This window comes from Mustela nivalis, assembly GCF_964662115.1.
Source record: "Mustela nivalis genome assembly, chromosome: 7".
Classification (NCBI taxonomy): Eukaryota; Metazoa; Chordata; class Mammalia; order Carnivora; family Mustelidae; genus Mustela; species Mustela nivalis.
Window position 1 is genome coordinate 44,169,982 of NC_139026.1, and position 21,258 is coordinate 44,191,239.

The 21,258-nt window shown below is 35.9% G+C and overlaps 1 protein-coding gene across 1 annotated transcript in view; it reads right to left on the minus strand.

Moving 5' to 3' along the window:
* Window positions 1-605: 605 nt before the first annotated feature.
* Window positions 606-21,258, minus strand: part of TRHDE (thyrotropin releasing hormone degrading enzyme) — a 376,037-nt gene continuing 355,384 nt past the window's right edge. Inside the window, exons 16-19 of the mRNA XM_082742838.1 lie at window positions 13,418-13,585; window positions 12,813-12,953; window positions 10,265-10,346; window positions 606-4,399 (exon numbers count right to left, since the gene is read on the minus strand). Coding sequence (XP_082598964.1) covers window positions 4,256-4,399; window positions 10,265-10,346; window positions 12,813-12,953; window positions 13,418-13,585 — 535 coding nt within the window. The 3' untranslated portion in view covers window positions 606-4,255. The remainder of the gene's footprint in view (window positions 4,400-10,264; window positions 10,347-12,812; window positions 12,954-13,417; window positions 13,586-21,258) is intronic.

The window sequence follows — 21,258 nt, forward strand, 5'->3', positions numbered from 1 at the left end:
ATTTTTACGAAACATAATTAAGTGCTGTGATAGCAAACATTGAGAATTATCCTCAAGTACCATATAAGTTTTGAAAACGAGTGTACAAAAATAATGCACAATATTATCTATACCTAAAAATTTAGTTTCTCTGATGTAGCAGGTAATTATTTTTCATGTCACCCTCACTCTGATTGGCTCATGATTTATGTTTGTTGCATTTACTGTGATGTGTATTCCTCTAGGCCTTTTTCTGCTCCTCCTTCCTTTCCCTTCACAGAGTGCTTTGTGAAATAAAATGTGCTCTATAAATATCTGTTTAATTAAATTGAATTTTGCCCTATATAATTAGCAGTGTCAAATGATAATAATCCAGCTATGATCTCTGGTAAAGGGAAGAAAAATTATTTAGGAATCCTAATATCTCATTATATAAACTTTTACCATGTCTTTAAGAGGTATATGTGGTTACCTCTTGGTCATCCTGAGAATAATTGAGCTATTTTAGGTCTTCAATTCCTCAGGGGAAAAAAAAAAATTCCTTAAAATTTTAACAGCCAGTGGGGTACAGGGGATAAAAATATATGTTTATAAAAAATAAAAAATTATATTAAAAAAAAAATTTTTAACAGCCAGTGGATTTTAATTTAAATACATCATTGTAAGTTTCTTCAGGAATTCCTATATTGCAGCTGCATAAACATTGCTTTTTCACAATTTAGTCTACATAACATTTTACTGAATATTATTTTCACTGATTTAGATGGAAACCATTTTATCTGTGGTCTGACCATCTGTTACTACAGTTAGAGTTTACCAGAGAAATATGTATAAAAATAAAGCATATTATAAACCATGTTAAAGTCCTATTTAAACAGTGTTCACCAAAAGATCAAAAAAGGAAACTATAATTAATGAACTATATGTTTTGTCACAATATCAGGATGCTTATCCTGACTGAAGTGAATTGCTGATGAACATTCCATGAACTTGTTTGACATCATGCCCATTAGAAACACAGACTTTACAAAATAATATAATTAGTGTAGACCTATTTCATCACGTGTTTTGATGCTTTTTCTGGTATTTGGAAAACCTCCAACTCGTGCAATGGATAGAAGCATTTCAAAGTGTCTTTCTAGTTTTGTCGTAGGAAGGTTCTATTGAAAAGCTAAGGTTATTGTGCCTGTTTCCCAGATAACAACTATGTAATTTTCAAGGTTCCTGTTGCTAATCCGAGCCTCAGTTTTCTCATCAGACTATCAGGGCTAATATAATTTATTATGTTAAGCATAATAAGCAATAAAACAGCATTTGTAGAAGTTTTTCACAAATGAAATGCAATTTATGAGTACGTTGTAATCTTAACCTTGTAAGATATTACAGTTATGTTTGTAAATAGCACTGACACAAAAATCTCAGTCCTATGATATAAAGTATCTTAGAAATAACATAAATCTAAGTCAGCTAAGCTCCAATTTTAAAAAAGCTCCAATTAAAATCTGGGTTATTGAAACTCAGAAATCAACCTCACATTGTAGAAATTAACCTTAGAGGTCGTACTCGACTATTTTTTAAAAACATGAAGATTTTAAGAAAAGTTTAAGGGAAAATGTGTGAAAATGGGGAAAAAGTTTTATTTATAAGTTATTTAATATTCGGTATGGTAAACAATTTAGTCCTGCCTAATTGAAACCAACTTTTGTGTTGTATATATATATATATTGGCAGAGTAAAGATTTCAGCCTAGATACTGAACAATTTCAACAGTTTGTTATTTCATGCATATATAGGACTTGTAAAACATACAAAGAAGAGAAAAAAGATAAAAACTCTATGTAGAAAATAGACTTTTATAACTACATTTTACAGAATATTCCAAGAGATATCATTGGTCATTTTATTATTTTGAAAATATTACTTATTTAAACAACTAAAAAACGTCAAAGCCTGATATAATCTTCAACATTGGAAAGGATAAATCATTGAAAAATATGTAGAACAGAAATTCCATCTCGATGCCATTGATACTACTATACCGTTGAACAGATATTCTATGAGGTATCAAACATTGCACATAATTACACATTTAGGATTTGACACCATAGCTAAACCAGTTGTTCAAGGCCACTAAAATACTGAAAGAGGATTAAGATTATTAACAGTGGGGAGGAAAAAAAGAACTCTTAAAGGCTTTCTAACTCAAATCTGGAAATGGAGATTTCACTCAAAAAGAATGTCACAACTACAAAGAATTTTCAATAATCCATGACACAAAATAAGACATCCACCTCTAATTTTTTAATCTATTTACCTCAATTTCATGAATCCAAGGGTGATACAGTACATGTTTTGGACCTGCACTGCAGAGTGATATTTATTATTGTGATGTCTCAGAACTTGTCCCTAAAGGATTTTATATGCGATAAGTACGAGTTAAATTTCACGACTTCTGATCAGCAGAATGACTTTTAGATTTTCTACTATTACTATGTCTTACTAATACCACACAGTGTCCTTAAAATTCATGTGTTTTAATTGAATGAAGTGCTGAAAATGTTAGGTATGAGTAATAGTTATTAATTGCTAAAAAGATAAAATTCAGTTGTAGGTGATACTTGTTTGATGAATTGGGAAATTGCTCCTTTTTTCTACAGACTCAAAATAAATCTATGGCTCTGGTTTTTAAAATACCTATTTTTCCCCCAGTGCTCAGTGACTATTAGAATCTATTTCTCTCAATAATCTGCAAGAAGATTTGGAGGAGTGGAAAACCTCAGGACAATAAAAAGTGGTCCACAAACTTTTGGCTTGGGTCCATTGGTTGTGTTGGTATTTTATAACGGCAAACTTAAAATATGTTCATTTTAGATCATCTAAGCAATGTTTGGAGAGCTGGCCTACTGGGTGAGAATACCATTTAAAAGCACTTGTGTTACATAATAGACAGCCATGGCAAGGGCTATTTAAAATTCCTAGGTAGAAGAGAGCTGTCAATGCCAAAGAAAAAGCTTTGCTCCAGGAAAATAACTGTCCTCTGAATGGATGGCACGACTGGGATCCAAGGGTCATTACATGGTATCAGACCTACTTGAGGTCCCATCACTTAATGGAGGATTTGACTGACACAGACACAAAGACCAACACACACATACACAGAAAGTTTTTAACCCTCTGGACCACACAACATGAGATGGAAAAACAAACAAGATGGGAAAGAAACATTTTCTCAGCACTGATAATTATTAAACGTGCACAATTGTTTTATGCAACAGGAAGTTTGACCAGAATGATGACAGAATCTGTATTTAGGGTATGTTTCTGCCACTTTGGAGAATTAGAAGAGTGTTTATACATAAATTTTGCTTGAATTCACTTTCATGTAGTAGAATAGACTGTTGTTCAGGAAATAGATGAAAAAGAATCTGTAAGAGTCGAGAAATTTCGTTAGAAAATGGTGGAGAGTGGTGAGATAAATTCTTTTCAGCCTTTTCAAAGTTTGCACAAGTTTATAAAAAGAGATAAAGTTTCTTTGATTGGAAGAGATTCTTTGCAGAAGTGCAGTGTACAACATACTATATACATATAGGGCTTCCCTCTGTACATATACATATGCATACACTATCTATACGCCTTTTTAAACATATACACGGCTTTAACTCGAAGAAAATGAGTTAGCTACACAGTCATCATTGCAAGACAAGCCAATTGCTGAAAGAAGTGATAATGATCACTTAAAGAGCTATTTCACCTCCCACATTGCCCAGGACTAAGAAGAGAATTCCTTTTCAGTTTTTCTTTCATTGCAACAATGATTGTCATAGATAATCTTTGTGCTTTTGTATAATGCCCATCCTGGATGTAACATATATACACATACGACATCAGACAGTTTAAGTAAGCATGCTGAACACAGGCAGGACCATACAACCATGCACAAAATATTCTGAATATGTTTTTCCGAACTGACGGCAACATCAGCATGCACCACTATCATATTTGGTCCTGTACAAAGAGGAATGTACAGCTGAGGCCATCATGGCTAGTGTCACTTGCAAGAGTTTCTTTAGAGAAGAACACCCAGTAGAGAAACAAAACAGAATGAATGAAACAAACCAAAAACTTCCCCAAAACCAAAAAAAATAAATAAATAAAATTTTCCTCCCACACGTTAATGCTGAAAATCTGGCCATTTTCCACATAGCACATTTTCCTCATTCCATAGAAAGCAGGTCTTCTCCCAAAATTCGGAGTTGGATTGTTTATAAGAGAGAGTTTAGTGTCTCAGAGCTTTTCCTAACCATTGGAAAAGCTCATCTTGATAAAGCATTTTCCAGCGCACGTTGGCTTCCACGGTTTCCACAGCTCTCAAGAATGAGGCAGCAGCTACTCCGTCATAGTTCTTCATGAAGTTCTTCAGCTGGAAAGAAACAGTTTTGAATGGTAAATATGCATGCCTCAAGCTCCTGTCTAACGTATGTAAACAAGACTGTATGAAAAACGAAGTGCCACAGCCACCACAGAAGGCATATTTAATACGGGAAGAGAGCTCACTAACGAAATACAATATAACAAATTGTGCCCATTAAGTGTGGTATAGTATCTTCTGGAACCAGAAGGAAAAAAGAGTGGACATTACAGTTTCAAGAGTTCCAAATTCAGATTCTTGTTTCCTAAGTAAATATTAAAACAGACATATTTATCTTTTCGTAATAGGTTGACCGGACTGTGGCCAAAGCTAGTTCTAATTACGAAGCACATCAATGTTCAAATAGCCTCAAAAACTGAAGATAAGGATTAAAGCTCACTCTTTGTTGGTAGCGATCCAAATCTTCTTCATCATCCCCAAATAAGTAGCATAAGGAGTTGACACTATCTTTAGCAGCAAAGGATTACCAGATATTGGGTGGTGGGAAGAAAGTAACGATGCTGTGAAAACTGGATGATTAATGACATTTCAGTTGCCCAAGTGACTCAGCTTAGAAAGAATGAAAGATAGTTAAATGTGGACTCATTTAGCTAGAGACTTTGAGCACTTAATTAAAATAAGTTACCATTTTAAGATATTTTGCTAATATTTTTCTGGATATAAGATTTTCTCTAGAGAGTTCACGTATTCTGGGAATGCTCAGGGATTTTGTTTCAAGAGTCTTTCTAGCAGTCTTTCTGTTCAATATGTTAAGAAACTGGCAACCAACCAACAATCTCAATGCTAATAGGCAAATGTGAAAAATCAGCTTGCAACACAGAAACATTAGTGGTGTAATTAGTGTGGGTGTGATTCATCATATGGTGGGTGCCACATGGAGGACATGCCAGGAGCGAAATGTAGTGCAGCAAGACTGACTCAGGGACAGGGGGAAGGACATTTAAAATGGACTTCTTAATACCTTTCTGAGTTAATCTAGAAAGTGGTTCATTGGTAGCTCGGTTTGTTTATGACAGTGTTACTTTGATTACATGATACCCATCGGTTTTCTCAAAGTTTTCCCTCCACTTTCCTACAAAGCCCCATGCCCCTCCACGTCATTAGCAATGGATGACTTCATCGCAGAGCTATATCCTTTATAAGACTTCAAAATCCCTATGCTTTGATAACAAATATGTAAAATATCCAACATATAGCAAAGATTTATTGATGCTACCCTGAAAATTGATTTGACATTTTACCAAATTTACACATGCTAAGAGGAAGAAGGGAAAACATGGGAATTTACTGAATGTCTTCAATATTACAGGCACCGTGCCACACACATATGCCTGTAACAGACACACATATGTTAAAAGGAAGTCTAATGGAAACACTGAATCATATTTTTAAACTTTAACTGATTAATGCAATAATTCATTGGTATTTATATGTTTGGATTCGTTCAGTCTATATTCCTATAGCAACAAGTAATACATCATGATCTATGTCTTGAATTGTTTTATTACACAAATATGTATATCACAGCATACATGTATATATCACATATGTTCATTATAGTGGTATTCTTTACATAATATATGTCAATCAGGAAAAAATTATATTTGCTGCTCTTAAAATACATTCTGCATTATTACAGGCTTTCCTCAGCAGTACTAAATATGCCAGATAGTGAGTGATAAATGACCCACTGGCAACTTTGACTCTGTACAGCATGTTCTTGGCCCCTTGATGGAAGACAGAGCAAGCCAGCCTTAACACTGGAAGTAAAACACTTAAGTCCTCCTCAAAGGCAAACTATGGGTTTGAATATGAATGTGTTATTGACACAAAGACAGTAGGTCAGATTATCTTGCAAGAGAACCATCAATAAAAAATGTAAGTGGTGGGTCTCCAGGGATTCATTTCTTAAATCACTATTTAAGTGCACTAAGTACTAGCCTCGTGAGCTCAGAGAGCCTGAGGTGACTTGAATGAATCTTGGGAGTAGCTTATTCATCAGAACACATATGGCCCACTTTCCGTGGTTGACACAAATTGATTTTATGCCCAGATTCCTCTGCAGCTCTTCTGGCAAACATGTGGTCAGAGCAGCCATCTAACAGGTCCCGGGGTGTGTGATCATAGCACCTTCCAGACCCTTTGCCTGACTTTAGAGGGTACAGGGTAGACGGAAGACACTTGGCATTCCGGTTTGCTTATTTCTGCAGTTCTTTGGTAATTTTCTGCTGTTATTAGCTTTTATTATTGTGTTTCCTAAATATTTATGCCATCTTCTGCTTTTATTTGAAAATGTTGCAAGTTTAGACATTTTTATAAAATAGCATTTAGTAAGATGTCAGAGTTGTTTGTGCTTCCTGTTCTTAGCATAAAATTTCTAGACATGTTTGTTAATTTCTCCATTAGAAGGCATTTTCACATTTAAAAAGAAACTCTGATTTTAGGGTACCCAAGACCCTAAACATCACAAAATAAATTATTTGTAGAGTAAATTGCAAAACATAATATACTCTCAGTAACCATATAAATGAATTGAATTAGCTATTGCCCTATTATGAGGTTTATATTTTCAACATTAAAACTGTAAATGGGATGTCTGTGATGCCCAGGATCTATGTTCCTCCACAACAGGGCTGCCGATGAGATTCAAGAGGCAGAAAAAGGAGCTCTGGGGAGAATTGCTCAACAGACATCAGTATGAAAAACTGGCAAAGGGCTTCTGTCGCTCCCTCAGGTTGTACTTCCATTAGTTTAAAATTAAGGAAATAACACACTGTTTCATGGAGAAATAGTTTTCAAATTCAAATAATTAGAAGGAAATTGCCAGTTTCAGGTACTAGAAGGCAGTTTTGGGGAAGGGACCTTGCAACTACTCCTATTTCTCTACTGAATGCCCCTGGGTCTGATGGGGTCATTAACACCTCAGCTGAGTTTTCAGAATTCATAAAGATGCCGGTTCCCTTTTGATCTATATAATGTCTTGAAAATAAGACTATTCCCACATCCAAAGGGAGGGCATTGGGTTTTCTGCTTGTGAGGTTCATTGGTTATTAGAGGATGAGTCTGGAATTTCCTCACCTGCTTTACATTAATGGGCGTGGGAGGAGGGAGTAATGAGCAATGCAAAGCAAACTGCCATCCTACTCTATAACAGTGATCCCCAATCTTAAAGATAATGATGAGATAATGAACGTATGGAAAATCCTCAGAGGGCAACTATCAAACTAGAAAGTCAGCACAAGGGGCGCCTGGGTGGCTCAGTGGGTTAAGTCGCTGCCTTCGGCTCAGGTCATGATCTCAGGGTTCTGGATCGAGTCCCGCATCGGGCTCTCTGCTCAGCAGGGAGCCTGCTTCCCTCTCTCTCTCTCTCTCTCTCTCTCTACTTGCCTCTCCATCTACTTGTGATTTCTCTCTGTCAAATAAATAAATAAAACCTTTAAAAAAAAAAAAAAAAGAAAGAAAGTCAGCACAAGCGGCCATGTCGGGAAGTGATTCCTAACTCATGCCACAGCCAGATAGTGTGAGGTTAGCTGCTGTGTAGATAATGGAATAAAAACCACAGTTTAGTTTCAGGTATGAAACTGCACTTTTCATTACAAGGACATTTCAAATGACAAATCAAATGGAAAAATATTAAAAATATGTGAGAAGTAAGTAAAACAAAGTGGTCAGCATACAATAAAGTCAAATAAATATCCATTTAAAAGATGTTTTCCCAGGGCCTGGGTATACCTGATACAAGGAAAGTAGAAAAGACTGATAAGAGTTTGAGGGTGAAGCAAAGGAAGCGGGAACAGAAGTGAGGCAGCAAGAAAGGAGGCAAAGGCAGAGAATACTGGGAAGAAGACAGGAGAAGGTACTCACTTCAGTGGCTTCATAGGTTGTGACTAAATGAGTCTTTTACTCACTGATTATTGAATGTAAAATCAAGAAATTAAAAGTACTTCATTTAAATACAGAGAAAATTGGAAGCAATCATTCATTTAATTGTTCTTTCATTGTTTCTTATGGTTATGAAAGGAGTCCTTCTCATTTAGCTTCCTTCATTAAAAAAATTTAGTAAAACATTGGGCTGGGGCTTTCAGAACCAAATCCTTTAGGGTTGGGAACACACAGCAGGGGTAAAAATTGAATTTCAAATCATTACAATCAGAGACTTAGCTTAGCTTAGCTCGTCACGTGCAAGAATCCAAGTCAGGGCATGCGGGATGGTCATACAACACCGGCACTATTAGAAGATGTTAAGGGTGGTGCCAGGGTGATGCTTCTAGGGAAATGCTGCTGGATATGTTTAGCTCTGGGTCACAGCCCAGATATTCGATGAGTGAGAATCGAGGAAGCCATGATTGTCAAAGCCAAATCTCAGCAATCCTTTGTAATGGAGGGAAGCAGCAGAAAAAAAGTAGATGGTTGAAGCCCAGCTCATCAGAATCCTTTAAAAGGATCTAGAGGCACCTGGGTGGCTCAGTGGGTTAAAGCCTCTGCGTTCGGCTCAGGTCATGATCCCAGGGTCCTGGGATGGAGCCCCACATCGGACTTTCTGCTCAGCAGGGAGCCTGCTTTCCCCTCTCTCTCTCTGTCTCCCTCTCTGCCTACTTGTGATCTCTGTCAAATAAATATATAAAATCTTAAAAAAAAATTGTATTGGGATGCCTGGGTGGCTCAGTTGGTTAAGCGACTGCCTTCAGCTCAGGTCATGATCCTAGAGTCCCAAATCAGGCTCCCTGCTCAGCAGGGAATCTGCTTCTCCCTCTGACCTTCCCACTTCTCATGCTCTCTCTCTCTCTCTCTCATTCTCTCTCTCTCAAATAAATAAAATCTTTAAAAAAAATTTTTTTAAGTATCTATATGTTTTTCCTCCCTCCTACATACTTATCCCTCCCCATTTCACACCCCCTCTTCTACAAATGTGAGTTAAAGGTTGGGGGGGGGGGCGGGGAAGCTGGTTTAAATTTCCAGAGAAATAAACCAGGAAAAAAAAAAAAAAGAAACATTAGATATACTCTAAACTGGACACTAGTCCTTAAAGAATTGTTCATTTTCTTTAATGAAATTCATGTATGATTAAATCAAGCAGAATTTTCAACAAACTATTAATCTCAATATATATTGCCAGATATATCCTCTTTCATACACTGAATTCATTCCACTGAACAGAATAGATAGCACGAAGCTTTATAATCACACCTGGTGATCCACACCCTGTAATCTGCCTGAACATGAAGCAGGGAGACTCAAGTTCTATATCTTAACACAATCCTTGATCCTTTGTACCCTAATGCTGAGTCATTGTGACAGGATGGTTCTGTTATTTCTAGGATCCCAACCTGGGTTCACATCATCAGCCCAGGAGCAGCAGATTGGATCAAAGATATTGGGAGTGGATTTGGAGTCCTGGAGTTTGAGAATCATTATATTTAAACACCTCTAGAAGGCATTTTATGTCTGTCTGTTCTTAGATTGTATTTACTTATTTGATAAAGAGAAAGCTAACATTCACATGTGCAGGGACACAGAGGGATGGGCAGAGGGGGAGAAAGAGGAACAAGTAGACTCTGCACTGGGTGCACAGAGCCCCAGGAGGGGATCTCAAAACTCTGAGATCATGACCCGAGCTCAAACCAAGAGTCAGATTCTCAACCAACTGAGCCACAGAGGTGCCCCCCGAAGACATTTCATGTTTAATACAATAGAAATACCTTTGCAAATAATGAATTAATTCAAGTCTTTAGCATGAACGTGTGTTTTTTAAAGAAATAGATAGGAGTCTGTCGGAAAAAAAGTGGTTAAAAGAAATGTATAATTTTATATATTTATAAAAGAAAATCATTAGAACTCCTATATTAAAATATTTACCTCTTTGAGTTCACCTTCGGTATTAAGAAATTCTGTAACTCCACTAATGAGTTTGGAATTCATAAATAATGCCTCTCCATACCTAGAAAGATTAAAAAAAAAAAGGCTTGATGTTATATAAGCAATAATTTAAGAAATCCTACTCTTCAGATTTTTTTTTTTTAAGAATCCTTTTCAAAGGCTCCATTTGACCAATGTTATCTTGTTGCCATTAAGATCTCAGACCATTTCAAGGACATTTCTCCAGGGAGCCAAGGAGGTGCAAAGAGCTGTGACTGCAGAATAATATCAGATGCCACCTGATTTGGCTCAAAATGTTTCAGGGAGGTCTATGTTGTAGTACATTTAAAAAAAAAGGACTCCTCTAAAATTAGATTTAGGAATTATTGTTATATTTTCGATCTAAGGCCTGAGGAAGAAATATTTTAAAACTTTCAACTTTAAAGCAACCTAGTTCACTATAAGAAAAAAAAAAAAAAAAGGAAATCCCAACAAAAGAAAGAGGAGTATAAGAAAAACATGGGCATTAACAGTATGTCACACAGCTCCTTTGGTCTAGTCAGTCACAATTGACATTGGCATTCTCCTTTTTCATGCTTAGAAACTGAGCCAGATTTCTTTGAAATGCTTCCCAAATATTAGTGTGTTTTCATGTAGACATTAAATTGAAGTATTTAGTTGTTCACCTGGATTGCATAATCCTTGTGCCACAGACATAAATTCTTGACTCATGACCCACAGTAAGGAGCAGTTTGTATTGGTGAGTTGGAAAGGTTTCTCATTTTATTGATTTATCTCTGTTGTGCTAAGGATACCTATCACAGACTACCATACTCTCAGAATTAAGATAAAAAATATTCTGAGGTTTTGGAAGCAAAGGCTCAGCCCCCATTATAAGAGGTTTTCTAATGCTTCCTTACAGCATTGTGGCACCTTTCTTTTAGGACTTGTTAAATTGACAATATCTCAGGCCTAATTGTCATACATGATCAGGGGGTATCTGTAGTTTTCCAAGTGTCTGGCTTGAGCAATTGGTGGATGGCCATAATATTTACTGAGGAAAGGAAGACAAGAGGATAATGATAGGTTTAGCTTTGCAGGTACACCTCAGTAGGGGGACCAAACAAGCAACTGTCTATCATAGAGTGAAGCTTAGACAAAATGTTTGAGTAAGAGATCTAGATTTGGGAGCAATTGAAACCATTGGAATAGATGGCAATTAAAAGCAGGGACAATCTGCAAAAGATAGAGTACCTTGGACAGCACTTCCATGAACTCCAGTGTTTAAGGACTGCTAGAGCAGTAGAAGTCAATGAAGAAGACAGTTCTATTTGTCAAGAATTTAAACATTTCCAAATCTCAAACTTTTTAGCTTTTGGTTAGAGACCATGGACTCTCAAGTGATACAAAATAAGCACAGTAGGAACCAAACATTTTTTGGTTGGGACTGAACTATACATGCCCACTCTGCTGAGCCCTGATAGACAAAACCACTCCCTACACAGGCTGTGTATTGGCAGATATTTGACACTTTTTAAAGTGAAATGCTCCTATATATTAATTTCACCTTGTATCTGACTATTCACTATATTATGGTACATGAGAGCAAAGTAAGTTCTAATCTTCCAATCATTCCAATTTCTGAGCTGCAAATACAAGAAAGCTAATGTGTCTTCTAGGAATATCAGCACTTTCTGATGAAATATTTGTAGATAGAGTTGTGTTTTAACAGGACACATCCATTCAAATGGAACCCTTTATACAAGGGCAACTGAGAAAGGTCTATGTACCTTAAAAACATGACGTTTACACACCAATTTTTAATAGACAGAACAAGAGGTCTGCTCACTTTTTGGGGACATTTAAGTTTGAGAACACGTAGCATCTACATGCCTTATAATAAATTAAATTTTAAAATTCCATAGAGATTATCAGAGTAATAAATCAACATTTATTATAATATATTTAAATACATAATGAAACATTTTCTTAAATTGAGGCCGAAAAAGTCTCACCATGAAACAAGATGTCTCAGGAATGACTTCTATTGAAACTAGGATGATACAATGATTCAAATGTTCCTTCTCTATATCTTGGTTTTATTTCAGGTGTTTTATGATATTCACATATAAAGAAAATTTAAAAACAATTCTTGCAGAGGTTAAATTTTCTTGTTATGTAGTATAAAAATTATATCTGATTTATAAATCATTTTTTCTATAACACATTCAGAATACAGCTGTATGATATTTCTTCAACCTTAGACAACTTAATAGATTTTCCACAAACGTTGTACTGCTAAACATTTTTACTCTCACATTTCCATATATAATCATAGTCTTTAATCTTTATTATATGAATAATATTATAGAATCGTTAAAATAATTCTGAGTTTCACAGGAGTGGCAACACTCAACTTGGCTGACTATTTTAAAATCCAATTCTATTATCTGGACCTTAGTTTTAACACAAAAATTTGGGTCTTTATCTCTACTATGTCACCTTTAATTTATTCATTCAGGTTTGAATGATTGAACTCTTATTCTACCTGGTATTTAATATCTTCCATTTATCTCTGAAAAACTTCCAGGCAAGGTCTCGGCCATGTGGATTTCGAGCGACATGGATTATCACATCAATTGCATCTTGATCTAACACCACCTCAGAATTCAGTGATAGATTCAGAAGCCTTTAAGGATAGAATTGTAGAAAAGCTTTTAGCCCAATAACTTAAAAATTTTTATAAAATTACAAAAATTACATGCATAATAATTTGTCATATTCTTTAGAAAAACAGTCCTATGTAAACTACCAATACAACTTCTCAACAGAACAATTTTCTGTTTTTAAAAGGGGGAAGAGCAAATTCATAGCATTTTAATTAGCTCATTAATTAAATTTTAAAAAATCTTGCTGGTGAAGAAATCACAAGTTTGTTCTGATGCTATCAACTTACTTAAAAATCTTTATAGTGAGAAACAAAGGTGTTTCTTTCAATTCAATTAGCATTAGTCATGTCAACACAGCAGTTTTCTTTAGCTATATCCTAGCGTAACTAGCTTATATTCAAGGAAATAAAATCAAGTTCAGTGTACTTTGATTAACTGAGAGTACTCTCATTATACAAAAAATTTAGAAAATTAATTGACTCACCTATTTAATAAGTTCCTGTCATCACTGCAAGTTAAGGCTTCCAATAATATTTTCTTCTCAGAAACCGCTGTAGTGGAGTGGAATTTCATCCATATGAATTCCCAGACATCCTCATCTAGTAGTGAAACTCCTGTACAGTAGACGATGTCTCTAACATTTAGTGGTATTCTAAAGAAGCAACCCATGGTGGTTTTCTGTTAATTAAATGCTTCATAGCATTGAAACTAAAGACAGATGTTGCCTTACTACAGTCAGTTTTTAAAAAGATGATTTTGTTAATCAGATTTTACCTGAAAGAGAATAATACTATATAGTAACAAGATTTTAAAAATTGGCAATTGAACGATGCAAAATCATGTATTTTGAATGCAAGTTTTGTTTCTATTCTTGAAACTATATTTAAACCAAAGTCACAGGGTGCCTGGTGGCTCAGTGGGCTAAATGTCTGCCTTAGGCTCAGGTCATGGTCTCAGGTGCTAGGATCCAGCCTGGCCTCAGGCTCCCTGCTCAGAGGGGAGCCTGCTTCTCCCTTTCCCTCTGCCACTCCCCCTGCTTGTGATCTCTCTCTCTCTCTCTCTCTCTCTCTCTCTCTGTGTCAAATAAATAAATAAAACCTTAAAAAGGGTCAGAATATAAAGGCTTAAAGAAACAATGCAAGCAGGATGCCTATAGTTCTACCAACATTAATACACTTATCAAAGATTTTGCTTTCATAACTGGTAGACCCAAGAATGGCAAGAAAGCACAGGTTGAAGAGACTAATTTGAATAAAAGAAACATTTCTCCTAAAATCATGGACAGGTATCCCTAAAATTATTTTTCTCAAATAGGCCTTCACATTGCAGAACCTAGAAGATTACTAATAGAGATAATAAACAGATAAAACATAAAGTAATAAATTTTGAGAAAAAAAATGTCTTTTCCCTACATTTACAAAAGTGACTATAAAAACAGACTAAATTTTGACTTGGACTCCAAAATAAATATTATGGTGGGAAAGTGTGAGTGGATTTAATTACTCTTGACTATTTATAGCTTATAAAAGCTCATGTTTACTCACCATAGCAATTTGCTACTAAATATTGTCCTCTCGAGTCTCAGTATATATCCCACATTTTAAAAAACTGACTTCTCTGAAAGAAGACTAGAATGCTTACAAAAAGTCAAAAAAATACATTCTGCATTGTGTCATATTCAGTGATCCACTATTTAATTTTCTTACTTGTAACTTGAATGTGGGTGATAACAGGTGTTTTTTTCTGGACAGCAAGATAAAACCCTCTCTTCTAAAGATTTAGGACCTTGACCGATGGTTAAAACACTGCTATGGTTGAAGGGCTATTTCGAAAACAGGAGGAAGTATCTGAATGACCACCGGGAAGATGCTTCATCTGGCTCTGTTAAGCAGCTACGGAGGACGGAGGACACTCAGAATATAGACCACTGGGCTTCAGGATACCACATGCTGAGATTTGCTAGAAGAATCGTACAAAATTAATTGTCCCCAGAAATGCCTAAAACTATATTATTCTGTCTCTTCCTAGAAGTAAGTGATCTGGAGTGTTCGGACAAATGTTACTTTAAACTTGCTGACTAAAGCCTTTTGTCTTTGTGGTATTAGAAGACAAGCACTCTGCTTGTTTTGTTTTAAACAAAAGAACACAGCATCAGCCCAGAGCTTCAGAAAACATTGCTGCCATGTTTAATCATGGTAGATGCAATACAGGATTACAAATACGCCTCCATCTTTAGTAACGATTAGAAAATAAGAAACTTAGTTTTTCTCTAAATCAACAGCTAGAAAGGAGGATGTGTCTTTTCTTTCAAATATAGGCTACAGAGCAAAACACTGTATAATTGTTATGACTTTAGCCAAGCAATCGACAAAAAATTTGCAAGAGAAAACAATAAAATGTCTACTGAAATCATCAGCTCATCAATCAATGTATATTTTCCTTTTTTTCTCAGTGTACATTTTCTTAACATTAGCTCTAATAGAGAGTCATTAAGTTATTAATGTATTAAAGAGAATATAGGGATAGAGTCCATTAAATTAAGTTTGTTACTGCCTATGAAATGCATTTCCAATATCAATGGTTTCCAATAGAAAAAGCATACAGAAATAAGGAAAATGCAAAAAAAAAAAAAAAAAAGAAAGAAAAGAAAAGAAAGAAAAGAAACCCACCAGATATTAAACTATATTCCTTAGAAATAACTTGACTGCCATATATCATAGTCACTAGCAATAGTCCATACTTCATTATTCAGTAGATGCTGTTGGCTGATGCAGAACTAAGAGGCACATACAAATGAATAAAGGGACTGTCCCTCCAAAGCCCTGGGCACTGGCTGGAGGAGCACAAGAGGTAGAAAATAACACCTCTGAGCAATACCATGTTTCAGGTTACACATTTTATTTAGTCTATATAATAATATCATGATGTCTGCCTTATACATTTCTTTTTGCAAGTGAGGGGACTCTGTTCTGAGAGAGGATATTTTGCTCTATCACCACAATATAGTAAACTGAGATCCAAGATGATCTGTACAAGACAGTCTTTCCCATTTTTATCAGCTTCAAGATGGCTAATGACAACAAAAGTATGATACGTTGGCTTTTGTTTTGTTTTGTAAGATTTTACTTATTTATTTGACAGAGATCTCAAGTAGGCAGAGAGGCAGGCGGGGGGTGGAGAGGGGAAGCAGGCCCCTGCTGAGCAGAGAGCCTGATGCAGGGCTCAATCCCAGGACCCTGGGATCATGACCTGAGCCGAAGGCAGAGGCTTAACCCACTGAGCTACCCAGGTGCCCCTGATACGTTGATTTTTATTGGTAGCAGTAGTCAGAGTAATATCGACACATCCAACCTATCATTTTCTCAGTGCTGAACTGGCCTGGCCATAGGGTTGCCGCTAATCTCTCTTTTTTTTTTTTAAGTTAATTTTCTAATACACAGTTTAATCAGTCGTCTTTGAGAAATATGTAATGTTGGTAAGACCAGATTTCCAACAATAAGTATCCTCAGTGCTCCCCAGCACTGAACTGATACTTGTTAAAATGCCGCCTCTGGGCCAGCATAAGGACAGAGGCTAGCGGTGTACTGAAGGAACTGCTCTATGGCAATCTGGCCATACACACAGCAAGAAGAAAAAAAAGTCTTAAAAGGGCACTCAGCAATAAAGTGCTGGATAAAATGACAGAGAGACCACCCTGAAGGAATCTAGCAGAATTTATCCCGGGCAAAGGAGGCCTTTAAACTCAAAGCTGCCCAGAATAGAGGCTGATTCTGCATCTCAAGCTGCAGTGTCAAACCCAAAGAAAACCCCATAATTTGGATTTGCTCTGCCAGAAGCTGCAGGTCAACTTGCAGGCTTTCCAGCAGCTGGCCCTCTGTGCACAGCATATGAATCAAATTTGGTTACTAGAAAAATGAGACACACATATGTTTACATATTTAATTTCAATCCTGTGGATAGTCCATTGAAAAACAGCCCTCAGTCTCGTCTGCAAATCCCCAAACTCTCAGGAAAGAAATGACTCTATTAGCAGATGCCATGAGTACACGCTGCTTCCGGTTTACAGGTCTCCTTCCAAGAGCAAGGACAGAGCCGATTAACCAGAGAATACCGTCCGGATTTTTCGAGCATCTCTTCCCATGGCATCCACTCCTCAACTTCCTTACCCACCCACCAGCTAAGGAGTCAGTGGATAGACCACAACATTATTGTACTCGTTGCTGAAAATAAAACAAGACTGGTGAGCACTGAATTTGCTAAGGGCCTTGGTTCCTGATGATTTCCATTGTTAATGAAGCCCCTTTTGTCGCTAAATTTGTAAAGATGTTCTAATAACATTTTAGCAAAATGATTGCTCTGGGGACAGTTTAAGATCTCTTTGTATAAACCAAAGTCATTAGGAACAAATGAAAAAGCTCATTTGTTGGGAAAGCATGAGCTGAAAACCCCATGGAACCCATAGTTATGAGCAGTACAAATGAGTTTTGTGAGATTCTTGCTATCAGGATAACAGGGAGATGGGCCCCTTCTCACGGACATGGAAATTGTTTATAAGAATGTGAATATCCCACGGTCATTTCTTTTAAACTTCCGCCTCAGAAATAAATCTTTTAATGGAATTTTATTATCTGAGAAGGAAATGTGCTTATATTTCTCCATGTGTAGTAGTATCCATATACAGGACGAGGAAGCTAGTCTCTCCCAGCGGTCTTCATAGGAGATGATTGGAGGAGTGCTTAGCCAAAAGGAAGTGTCTTGATCTTCTCGAGGGTCTAACACTGCAGAAAATTATACCTAATTAGTGTAACTTGTACTGTAGCTTTTACTCTATTCTCATTTTATTTATTTTTAAAAATTTTATTTATTTATTTGACAGAGAGAGATCACAAGTAGGCAGAGAGGCAGGCAGAGAGAGGAGGAAGCAGGCTCCCTGCTTAGCAGAGAGTCTGATGCAGGACTCGATCCCAGCACCCTGGGATCATGACCTGAGCCGAAGGCAGCGGCTTAACCCACTGAACCACCCAGGTGCCCCTCTATTCTCATTTTAAACAGGACCATGACAAAGTTGATTGGTTTGGTAAAAGTTTTGAAAGCAGAGCAATATCATCTTGAAATAATTTATTTTGTATTTTGGTGATATGTTGAACCTTTTTTTACTTTACCAAAAGCAGATGCATGATAATGAGATACTTTGGGGTAGAGGTTAAAAACATTTAGTAGGTGGAAAAATAGAGCAATTTTTTTTTAATTTAGAAAAATTTAGAATTTTTTTTTTTTTTTACTGAGTTAAATAATGATGGTGGAATGGGACTAGTATCTTGAATCTCAGTAAAATGATATTTTAGTTTTTAAATGGAAATCTGTGAAGTAGGTTGATAAATTCATAAAAATAATTAGACAAATTTCTGAAGATTTTGCTATAAAAGTTTTCTTTGTTAAAAGTGTTTTTTAAGGTAAAATACCAGGACACATCTAAAATAACAATCAGGGACTGGTTTAAGATAGAAATAGCAACAGAGAATGAGATGTCACAGATTAATATTTAATGATATGATAAAACACATTATTTAATATATGAAATATATTATTAAGGATGAATATAACAGATACATAATACCACTATATTAAGTGAAAAAAAATAATGTTTATGTTAGAAATAAAGACTAAAAGAAAAAAAAACAAGAAAATATTAACATTTGCCTCTGAGTTGAGGGATTACAGTTAACTAGTTTTTCTTTTTGTAATGCATATATTTTGAATTTAATCACTAAATAAATTTGACAGTTACTTTGGAAATAATATAAGTGAAGTATAATTACATTTATAAAGACAAAATTCTATTACTATTAGAGTAAAACATATTCCAATATAGAAAAATGCTATTGAATAATATGTAGAAACAATTCTGATGATTCAGTTAAAATATCTCCCAAAGGAAATTATACAGGCCAAAGGAAAAAAAAATCGTACTATTTTAAAATATAAATTTTCATGCTTAATCATGATAGGGGTCTATTTTTAAGCAGGTTCTCAGTAGACCTAATTTGGCCAATAACTGCCTCTAGGACCAGGAAAGTCAAGGTCATTGCTTTGGGCTTCATTTTTCATCCTAATTAGACAGGGCTAACATACATGAGTTCTAAAGTCCCTTCCTGTTCTGTTAGTATAAGATTCTTTTCATTAGTGATTGTATTAACATTGAAATGCAGATGTAATTATTTTCAAAGACAATGAAAAAAGTTTCTTAAATCACTAGCCTCTCAAAGAGCGCCTGTTTCTGTCAGTGGCACTACACATTAATTTAGTGTGTGGCCTACTATTTAATTAACTTTAATTAATTTGCAGTTCATTCATTCATTTGAAAGATCCCTTGCCTAGTCTAAAAGTTAAAAGACAGCTTTGGTTGCGGCTTCCTCATCAATACTCTTGGTCTTGTTTGACCTTATAAGTATTAGTACCATTATTTCTTTCAGGGTAATCATTGACATTAAAATATCAGACTGAAAAATAACCTGCATTTACAAAGTTTGACCCTGGTCATAGTACCCCCCAAGGCCACCTTTCATTCTATCTCCATTCCTTTGTCCCTTAGCTGCTCCCAAGAAGCTGTGTGGAATAAAAACTTAAAGCTGTTTCGAAAAGACATGTGACTTTTTGCATCTGAGGATCAATTTCCTCATCTGGAAAATGGGGAAAACCATTCTTTTGAGGTTTTTTCCAATGATTAAGTGAAATCATGTTTATCAAGGGTGTAGCGCAGTGCCCAGTACATATCTGGAGCTCAGTATGGACGTTATCTAAATGCCTCGCATAGCCAACTGCTGGGTACACAGACAATTGTCTCAATTTGTTGTAATGACATTCCTCCTCATTATTTTTATTATTACTATTACTAGTAGTATGAAAGAGCAAACAAATCTTTCCCAAAAGTGTATAGGACTCAAAAGAAAGCAGAAATAAAGTTTTCAGACAAGTGAATGAGAAATTATAAAAATCATGACTGACAATACATTAAGGCATTATGATAAAACATAGTTTTATAATCCTACCTAACTTCACTGGTATGCTTGTCAATCAAACACCCACCAAACTCATAAAAAATCTGGCACCCGGAAGCAGTATTGTTTTATAGTATCTCTACAAGGCCCCTAGCAAGAATCCCCCGTGCACGGTGCATCGGTGACTGGTGGAAAGAACACGAGGTCGCAGGGCTGTGGGCCAGACATCTGTGGGGCAGCAGCTGAGGCTGCTCTGTTTCCAGAAGCTTCTCTCACTTGTGACCATACAGCACCTGCTCATTCCCACTGAAACTTGAACATAACAAAAGGAATACTAAAACCCCGGAATGAAGGAAAAGGCAGTTCAAAACTAGACTTTGTGGCCCTTTGGACCTCAAAAAATAGAGGTGGATAAACCAGGTGGATAACAGACCAGCTATATTTAAAATTGTTGTGTTCTGAGATGTTCAATACCTCTTTAGGTTTGAATTCTGCATATTTGCCAAGAGGCATATGCTGCTCTTTCCATATGAAAGAAAAAAGGATTGCTGAAGGGGGGCTCATCTTAATTGCTACTATCTGGAGATTATCAAAAGACTATATTTTAAGATAACAGCACTCCTTTAAGTGGCTTTTAAAATAAAATAATTGTACTTTAGAAGAGACTTTCACTTTCTTTAACCTGAAATAATATACAGGACATTACATTTTAAACTTTTAAGTCCCATATATAAAATAGCTATTATTTCTACTGGGTAGGAAAGAAGAGAGATGGTGAGTGTAAATATTTAGGCTATAAGACCACTCTATAAAATATGATTGCTAAAGCACAAAAATGTAAGAACTCAGGTGGCCCAGACAACATTACCAAAAGAGGATAAAAAGAAGGAGACATCAAAGAAAAGGTAGAAAAAATAACACAAGTGAGAAATGTACAGAGAGGCCCAAACTTTCAGCATGATGATGACAAAGACAGGCAATGACAAAGAGCTACAAAAAGGTAAAAGAAAAAAAAAAGGCAAACAATTAGAGAATAGAGAATTCGTGACTTGACTTGTTTAAACTGTTTCTTTGTCCTGGACTGTAACCACTCCACTGAAAAGCCTAGAACATTGTTACTTAACATTTCACAACTCAGAACCCTTATGACATCCAGAATCAATTATACCCGTGAGAGCTCAAAAAAAAATCAAACTGCTTTATAACAAAAGTAGAAAAATTAAGATATCTCTGATGACTCACTCTGAAACAGTGGGCAGCAGCCTGCTAGTATAAATAGTTCCAAGAGCATAGCATCATTTAAAACTTAAGAGGTATACAGTTGTAG